At 42.5% G+C, this 10014-nt stretch overlaps 1 protein-coding gene across 1 annotated transcript in view; it reads left to right on the top strand.

Annotated features, from left to right (window-relative positions):
- Window positions 1-10014, top strand: part of Cdkl3 (cyclin dependent kinase like 3) — a 49984-nt gene that overhangs the window by 15487 nt on the left and 24483 nt on the right. The window contains 1 exon segment of the mRNA XM_008827913.3: window positions 6507-6618. Coding sequence (XP_008826135.1) covers window positions 6507-6618 — 112 coding nt within the window.

Raw genomic sequence — 10014 nt, 5'->3', positions numbered from 1 at the left:
TCTGAGGAAATGGGTCGGGGGGCGGGGGCGACCGAATCCCGGACGAGCCCCCAAATGTAGGACCCCCCCCCCGCCGACTGGGGTACCCTACGTTCTCGGGAGGGCGCACCCCAATAACTCAGTCCTCAAACCAGAAGATGCGATAGCAAGAGGTTTTATTATTTCATCTATAGATGGTCTTCCACCTTGATCAAAAGGGGAAGTCCAGATTCAGCTTAGAAGCTTGCTTATATAGACAGAAACCACAAACCACGAACAGCAGAGGGGGCAAGGGGCAAGCATTCAGGTTACAGCAGAAGTTAGGTCACAGCAGTAGTGGGAGGGGGATTTTTCAGGTATTTTTCCAGCTTAAGGAAGCATGAAAAGGTCATCTTTTGTTCTCTACAGTTAGAATTATTTTTCTTTTACTTCCTTGTACAGTGTCCCAGAATATAGCCTGGGAGACTTAGTTTCAGTTTACTTTAATCTGGGGGGCTCTGATTTGATTCCATCACTCTTAACCGCTGAGCCTCTCTCCAGCCCCAAACCATTTAATTTTCATAATATGCTATGATGGAGTGTGATAGATTTATAACATCTTTTTTTTTTCAGTGCTAGGGATCAAATCCAAGGCCTTGTACAATGGCTTTGCCACTGAAGTAGGCCCCCAGCAGTGCTTTATTTCTTTTACGTCCAATAACACTGCACTGTATGGGCATGACATGTCTGTTTATCCCTCTGCCCTTGCTGAACCTTTGGAGTTTTTTGACTATTGTAACGCAGCTGTAGGTGCTGTACTCTAGGTGTGTGTAGTTGTGCATTTTCATCTCTCCTAGGTCTATCCTAGGAAAGGGAAGGCAGGGTGACGTAGTAACTAGATTAAGATTTTTCATTAAGTATGTTAAACATATCAGTACCAGGTTCTGTGACATTTTCACACACACATGCATATGACATACTTAGACCATGCTCACCCTGTCACCTTCTTTCATTTTCCCTCTCATCCTGTCTCACATTTCTTTTTCTTTTTGGTCTTTTTGAAACAGGGTCTTCATGTAGCCCCAGCTGGCCTGGAACTCATTATGTAGACTAGCTGGGCCTTGAACTCACAGAGATCTACTTGCCTCTGCCTCCCAAGTGCTGGGACTACAGGCATATGCCACCATGCTCTGCTACTGTCTCACTTAAAAAAATATTTTGCAGGAGTAGTCAGTGCTCTTAACCGCTGAGCCATCTCTCCAGCCCCCATCTCACATTTTTAATAGTTCCTTTCTATTTACATGTTGTCCCCTTAAATTTCACATAAGAGATAAATTGGGTTTGTTTTGGGGGAGGTTATTTTTGAGTCAGGGTCTACCTGTAGCCCCAGCTGGCCTGGATTCACTATGGAGACTGGGCTGGCCTTGAAATCACAGAGATCCACCTGCCTCTGCCTCCTGAGTGCTGGGATTAAAGGCGTGTGCCACCAGCCCGGCCAGTTTTTAGAAACACCATATGTGTGTGTGTAAGTGCCCAGAGGCCAGGGAGCCTTGGATCCCCTGGTACTGGAGCTACAGGCAGTTGTGAGCCATCAGATGTCTGTGCTGGGAACTGAACTCAGGTCCTCAACAAGAGCAGTAAGTGCTCTTAACCATTGAGCCATCTCTAGCCCCTCCATTGTTCTTGAGAACAGCATTAAGCTTGAACTTTTGCATATTTGGTTGTAAGTAAAGTTAATTTCTTTGAAAGATATTAGCTACCATCTATTTTATGATAGGCTTTTCCCATGCAAAATTTCTGAGCTGGAGTTCTGGATTTATGTGGAGTGAACAGCAACCTCCTTTCTAATTAACACTCTTGGTCCAGCAGCTGAGTAAGTGCTCCCTGGCCCCAGCAGCAGCCTGAGGTCCTCAGCTTCTCCTGGCATGAAAGCAGGAGACCTCATGTGTTGAGTCAGATGGCCCTAGTATTCCTATATACCCTAACCATGATAGAACCATTGTTCTATGAATGGGGCTTGTTGGAAGGAAGACCCCTGTCTTTCAGGAGATACAGCCTCAGAAACAGATAGCTGGGGGAGTAGGAGCATACTGAAGTTCTGTTCTTTCAGAGAAGGGTCTTTATTTTGGCTGACACTTTGAAGCTACAGTCCAAGATGGTGGTAAGAACTTGAGGTAGCTGGTCATATTGCATCCATAGTCAGGAATCAGAGTTTGATGTTAGGGCTCGGTTTGCTTTGTACTTTTTTATTCTCTCCAGGACCCCAGCCAATGGAATGGTCCTGTCCACATTTAAAGTGAGTCTTCCTGCCTCAGTTAACCTATATAATTCCTCACAGATATGCCCAGAGGCTTGTCTCATAGGTAATTCTAGATCCATCAAGTAGGTAATCAATATAAACCATCACAAGTTTACCCTTCATCAACCTTTAAGCCATAACTACCCATCCCTTGACTCCATAGGTTCTTATCCATCTCATAATGCAAAATGCATTTGGTACAATGTCAAAAGTCCCCGTAGTCTTCAACAGTTCTAACACTCTTTAACAGTGTAAGTGCTGAGTCTCTGAAACCCAATCTTTTTAAAAAATTTTTATTTATTTTTTATTTTATATGTATGAGTGTATTGCCTGCATGTATGTGAGTGCACCCATGTCATGCAGTGCTGCGGAGGTCAGAAGAGGGCTTCGGATTCCTCTGGAACTGGAGGTAAAGACGGTTCGTAGCTACCATGTAGGTGCTGGGAATTGAACCTGGGTCCTCTGCAAGAGCACTCAGAGCTCTTAACTGCTGAGCTATCTCTCCAGCCCCCTCAGGCAATCTTTTAACAATGAGCCACTGTCCAATACAAAAGTATCATATTTACAATATAGAATGACACAGAGTAAGCATTCCATTCCAAAGGAAAGAATGGGGGTAGTAGAGAGTGAGCAGACCAAAGCAGCACCCAAACCCAGAAATGCAAACATCACATCCAGCAGCTCCATATCTGGCACCTGGGGCTTATGCTAGAATTGTTTGTGCTCCAAAGGGCTTGTGTAGCCCTGCATTTCCAGCTCTGCTGCACAACCTCTCTCAGGCAAGATCAGTCTATGCCTGCATCTTAACAGACCTCTCATGGTTCTGGCATCTCTAGCATCCTACCATCTCCATTTATACTTGGGCTTCATCTTTACAGCTTCATGCAATGGCCCCTCAGTTCATCTTTGTAGAGAATTCAACACTGCTACAACATTTCTTGGTTTGATCCCCTCGCTCATGTCTTTCATGCCAGTAACACCAGTATCATAGGGATACTGCTACCAAATTCTGCTGCCAGCTCAAAGACAAACCTGTCCCCCTTGAACCACGGTTGCAGTGCTTCTGGATTGATTGATTTGATTTCATGTGTGTGAGTTACGTAAGGGCTTCCACGTAACGCAATCCCCATGGAGGCCAAAAGAGGCTATCAGAGCCCCTGGACCGGAAGTTAGGGCCAGTTGTCTTCTCTCCATCTCCCTTAGACTCTGTCCTTTCAAATGCATTTCCATTCTCACAAGTTAGAGCCTTCAGTGCATGGGCTCTTACCCTCTAGGTACCTTTCCTGTTGTCACAGAGCAGGAGGGTTCTTTTTGATGTTTACAGCCTGTTTTTCAGCATTCACCTTGGCCACAGCTTTAAATTTGTGCCCTTTTCCTGGTGCACATCATATATATATATGGTCTCACTCTGTTACCCAGTCTGGCCTTGAACTGTGAACCTTCTCCCTCATCCTCCTGAGTTTACAGGCATGGACTGCCACAGTTGCTTTTGGCTTGTGTGTGTGTGTGTGTGTGTGTGTGTGTGTGTGTGCATTTGTTCTAGCACACTTGTTGAAGACTTCTTTATTCATTTGTCTGCTCTTTTATTAAAGATCAGTGGAAGGCCTGGGGACAAGTCTTAGTGGTAGAGCACATGTTTTGCATGTGTAAGGCTCCAGTTTTGGTCCCCAGCTTCACAAACAAAAGAAAAAAAAAAAAAAAAAAAACACCACAAAACAGCCCAAACCAACAAAGCCAACCAGACAAGAAGCACAGATACGTTGGCTGTATTTATGTTGGACTCTCTTTCTGGGCTCCGTAGTCTACCGCCTTGATCTGCTTGTTCTGTTTTTTTTGCACCAGAACCACCTTTTCCTGCATATTGCATCTGTACAATACACCTTGAAGTTAAGTGCTCTCTCCAGGCCCTGTTCACCTGCTTTGTTCTTCACTATTTTAGCTGCTCTGGATCTGTTGCCTTTCCATATGGACTTTATGATCAATTTGTTATTAGCTACAAAATTGTTTTGTTTTATTCTATTTATTATTGTTGTTTGTTTGTTTGTTTCCTTGAGACAGGGTCTCCCTCTAACCTCAACTGGCCTGGAACTTGCTATGTAGACTGGCCTTGATCTCACAGATCTACCGCCCTCTGCTGGGATTAAAGGCATGTGCTACCATGCTCAAAATAGTTTTTTAAAGTGACAGAATGGGCCAGGCATGGTGGTGCATGCCTTTAATCCCAGCACTGGGGGGTGGGGGGGTACAGAGGCAGGCAGATCTCTGTAAGTGCAAGGCCAGCCTAATCTCCATAGTGAGTTCCAGGCCAGCTGTGGCTACAGGGAGATCCTGTCTCAAAAAACCAAACCAAAATGAAACAAAAACCCTACACAAGCAAACAAACATATCTAATTAAAAACTTTTTTTTTGTTTGTTTTAAGACAGAATCTCACTGAGTGCCCCTGGGTGGCCTGGAGCTTGCTATGTACACTAGGCTGGTCTGGAATTCACTAAGTAGCCCAGGCTGGCCTTGAAACTGTGGCAGTCCACCTTCCTCAGCCTCCCAGATGCTGGGATTATAGGTGTGTGCCACCATACCCTGGCACTGATTTTTTTTCCAAAGAAGTTGTATAGCTTTCCCCCTAGGACAGTGCAACCTTTATAGCAGGTAGCAATGTGTATAATCCTTACCATTTTCATTAAAGTTGTCATAAGGGCTGCAGTAGATCCCAGTGATTTCTGTTTCTTCTAAATGTGAGGTTCAGTATCATATATATATATATAAATTTTTTTTATAATGCCTGTATTGTCTGCATGTAGATAAGGGCACCCGTGTCGTGCAATGCCCGAGGAGGGCAGAAGAGGCTGTCAGATCCACCGGAACTGAAGTTAACAGACAGTTGTTAGCTGCTATGTGGGTGCTGGGATTTGATCCGGGTCTTCTGCAAGAACCAGTGTTCTTAACTGCTGAGCCATCTCTCCAGCCTGAGGTTCGGTATCTTTATCTACCTAAAACGTACTTTTGATATAAACAGTCTTTTAAGAAACATCACATGGAAGAAAATTTGGATTATAGATGACTCACAGTGAGTTCAAAGAAATAAATAAACTCTAAGTGGCAAAAGGGGCTGAGAAGATGGTTCAGGAGGTAAAGTGCTTGCCTAAAGAGGTCTTTAGTATGATCCTTAGAACCCACAGTGGAAAATAAAAATACATGTGGTATTGTGAGCTTGTGATCTCAGTGCTGGGGAGGCAGGGACAGGTTAGTCCATAGGGATCACTGGCCAGCCTAGGAGTTCATCAGTTAGGCTATGATGACTAGCCAGTGAGAGATCCTGTCTGCAAAAAAAAGGGTGGATTGGCTTCCGGAGGAACAATACCAGAGATTATCCTCCCACAAAAGCATGCACAATCACATAGTCTCTTTCTCTCTGACATACATAATTAAAAATATTTGAGATTTAAGATTTTTTTACTTTTCAAATATGAGACTTTAGCACTCAATTCAAATTCATAAGTCACTAATTATACCTATTAGTAGCTAATGACACCTTCCATTAGTATCTGAAGGTTTGATTTTTATTTTGTGTATATAACTATTTTGCTTGCATGTATCTTAAGTGCACCTGTGTCGTGCAATGATGGTAGAGGCCAGAAGAGGGTGTTAAAGCCTCTGGAACTGGAGTTATGGATGGTTGTTAGCTGCCATGTGGGTGCTAGGAACCAAACCCGGGTCCTCTGCAAAAGTAGCCACTGCTTTTAACCACTGAGCTGTCTCTACACCCCTGAAACAGTTTTAGAATTGGTTACTTTTTATCTGGATTGTTACATAGCTTCTGATACAACTTAGGTACAAGTTACTTGACGTTTTAATAAAATGTAATAAGTAATGAACCCTCAAGTTAACATAGGATGCTACAGTGAAAATTTGTTCATAATACCATTGAAACGTTATTTCCCCCCTTTTTATTAGAATATGTTAACTGTACAATATAATGCCTTATGTGTGACATTTCATATATGTGCACACTTGGATTATATTCCCCCTCCATTAGTTTCTGCTGTTCCCTTCCTTTTGCCCATGAACAGTCTTTTTCTCTTTTATTCTTTTTTTTTTTTTGGTCTTTTTAAGACAGGGTCTCCCTATGTAGACCAGGCTGGCCTTGAACTCAAAGAGCTCTACCTGCCTCTGCCTCTGCTGGGATTAAAGGTATGTGCCACCATGCCCACATCCTTTAAAACACAAAGAAGTAATTTCTTCTTTTTTCAGCCTGTAGATATCTAGGCTTTGGGCTGTATGATCATTGAAATGGCCACTGGAAACCCTTATCTTCCCAGCAGTTCTGATTTGGATTTACTCCGTAAGATTGTTTTAAAAGTAGGTAGGTATTACTGAAATACTGCTACATATCTGAAATAAGTACTGGCAGATCATTTATACTTGCTGTTCATACTAAGCATATGTGCACAGGAATAAGGAAGCACATTGTTTTGATAGGTGATGGCAGATGGGTGCCTTGTGCTGACAAAGAAGGCAGAAAATGTTTTTTACAAATAATATTTTCTTTGCCAGAATGCAAATAGTGAAGCCATATGCTAATCATTGATACTAAGAAAACAGCACAGCAGGAGTGTTCTGAATTAAATCAATTGCAACTTTTCTAAAAGTTGTTTAAATTTTGGACTACACAAATATTGGTATTTCTAAACAAAGACATTTATTTATTTTTTGTTTTAATTTTATATGTATGAGTGTATTGCCTGCATGCGTGTTAAGTGCACCAGTGTCGTGCAATCACCAAGGAGATCAGAAGAAAGCATTGATTCCCCTGGAACTGGAGTTGTGGACAGTTGTTAGCACCATGTGGGTGCTGAGAATTGAACCCAGGACCTCTGCAAGATTATCCAGTGCTCTCAATCATTGAGCCATCTCTCCAGGGTTGGTTCAGATGGGTTTTTAGACTATTTGTAGACAGAGAATCAATTATTTGCTCATGAATTCTCTTTTTTTTAAAAAAAAAAAAACCATTTTTTTTGTCTTTTTTAGACAGGGTCTCCTTGTAGCCCCAGCTGTCCTGGAACTCAGTATGTAGACCAGGCTGGCCTCGAGCTCACAGAGATCCGCCTGCCTCTGTCTCCCGAGTGCTGGGATTAAAGACATGTGCCACCACACCCGACCGGAAAAAATACATATTTTTTATTGTATATGTTTGCTGGCATGGTGGTGCATGCCTTTAATCCCAGCACTCGGGAAGCAGAGGCAGGCAGATCTCTGTGAGTTCAGGGCCAGCCTGGTCTACGTAGTGAGTTCCAGGCCAGCTACAGGGAGATCCTGTCTCAAAAAGACCAAAAAATAAAATTTGTGTGTGTGTGTGTGTGTGTGTATGTATCCGTGTGGGGGTATATGCATTTGTGTACAGAGGTGTCAGATCCCCTGAAGTTACAAGCAGTTGTGAGCCATCTAACTTGGGCGCTGGGAACTGACTTAAGTCCTCTGCAAGAGTAGCAAGTGCTCTTAATGGCTGAGTTATGTCCAGGCCCCATAGATCATCCTCTTTATCAACTACCACTACCACCTCCATAAACCCACAGTAGATAGCCATGTAGTTAATAACTACATGAAAAAGTAAAATGAAAAATGAAAAAAGCCTACTTGATAAAAGTTTAATTATATGATGAGCTATTGTCTTAGAGTCTTTTCCTGCTGTGATAAAACACCCTGAAAAAAACCAGACTAATGGAGAGTGGGTCTGTCTGACTTCCAGCTGCAGGTTACAGCTTGTCATTACAGGGATGTCCCAGCAGCTGGAGCTTGAGGGAACTGGTCACATCTCACCACAGTCAGAACAGAGAGCACTGAATACATATAAGCAGCTCAGCTTCCTTCTCCATTTATGGGGTCCTAGACCCAGCCAGGGAATGGTGCCACCCACAGTAGGAGACCTTCTCACCTCAGTTACCATAGTTAAAATAATCCCACAGGCAAACCCAGAGGCCCATTCTGTCATGTTCACAGTTACCGCTAATCATAATGACCTAAATGTTTGATTAGCCTTGCACATGGTATTTCAACTTGAATGAGGATCTTGAGGAACGTTTTTGTGTGCTGGGGAAATTTTATAAACATAATTGCAGGATTGTGAGGAAGAAGATACTTTGAACAGTCATTAAAGCAGAAAATCTGGATTAACATTGATTCAAAACACAGTTCAGAGCCTTAAAGCATCCTACTTTATGTGCCTTATTTAAAGTCCTGGGTATGAGATTGTGTTAGAAGAGATCCTAGAGATGATGAGATTTACCCTGTCATTTACAGATGAAGAAACCAAGCCATAAAAACTGAAGAGATTTGCTCCAGGTCACAGATCTACTTATAGCAAAACTGGTGCCAGAACGTAGCTGTGCCACCCGTTTAGAGCTCGTTCCAGAGCCTTGTTTCTTCCATGCAATGTTTTTGTTTCTAAATTAATATTTTAGCTGTTTTGAGTAAGATTTCAATCTGTCTGGCTGCTGGACACCTGATAGTTAAACCAGTGAGATACCAATATAGAAAAATATACAGAAGTTTTAAAGTGTTTTTGCTGATAATCACATATCATGCCTTATACTTTGGGAAAAGAAAATGAACTAAAATGAACCTTTTGATTCTACATGTTTTTTACCGCCTATCAACAGCTTACTGGGGGAAATCTCAAAAAACATTTATTTGGTTCTTAATTGTTTGTTTTGATTTATTTACTTTTTTTTTTTTGAAACAGGGTCTTCCTGTAGCCCCAGCTGGCCTGGAACTCACTATGTAGACCAGGCTGGCCTTGAACTCAGAGAGATCTGCCTGCTTCTGCCTCCCAAGTGCTGGGACTACAGGTGTGCACCACCATGCCCGGCAATTTTTTTAAATTGTTTATTGGCATTGCCTTCTTTAAAAAGTGTTATGATTATATTGAACAACCTTGTATAGGTTGGAGACTTTGGGAAGGGAGTGAATAGCAAATTCACATTATAGTAACAGTGACAAATTTCACATTATTGTTGAAGTTTAGTAGTATAGTTTTATCAGTAAATAATATTCAAAAATTATAGTAGCTATTAGAAGCCAGGTGTGGTGGTGCACACTTTTAATCTCAGCACTTGGGAGGCAGAAGCAGGCTGGTCTCAGAGTTCAAGGCCAACCTGATCTACATAGTTCCAGATCAGCTGGGGCTATAAAAAAAATTATAGTAGACATTAGAATTGCAAATTTACATTCTAAAATACAATTACATATTTTCAGTTTGAGAATTATATCAGTTTAGTTATTACATCACTTTTTCTTTTAAAAATATTTTATTATTTTTATTTTATGTGACTGAGTATATTGCCTACATGTATGCAAATACATCTGTGTTGTGCAGTGCCTGTGGAAGTCAGAAGAGGGCATCAGATCCTCTGAACTGGAGTTCAGACAGTTGTTAGCCACCATATAGATGCTTAGAACTGAGCAGTGGTTAAGAGCCACTGCTCTTAACCACTTAGTAATCTCTCCAGCCTCCAGAAAGGCCCATTTTACTTTTCCTTCCTTTGCTGTACTCCCCCAGGTGGCCACTGCCCAGGACTTTGGGGCCCAAGGAGTGCTGATATATCCTGACCCAGCAGACTTCTCCCAGGACCCTCACAAGCCAGGCCTGTCCCGCCACCAGGCTGTGTATGGGCATGTGCGTCTAAGGGGAGCCATTAGTGCCTTCCTGGGGTCTAGGGCTACATCAGTGGAATTTGCCCAGTCACCCAGTTTCAGGGTGAGC

This window comes from Nannospalax galili, unplaced genomic scaffold (genome assembly GCF_000622305.1).
Source record: "Nannospalax galili isolate Female #2095 unplaced genomic scaffold, S.galili_v1.0 scaffold970, whole genome shotgun sequence".
NCBI lineage: Eukaryota > Metazoa > Chordata > Mammalia > Rodentia > Spalacidae > Nannospalax > Nannospalax galili.
Note: the sequence above shows the minus strand (reverse complement) of the source record. Positions and strands in the feature narration are given on the sequence as shown.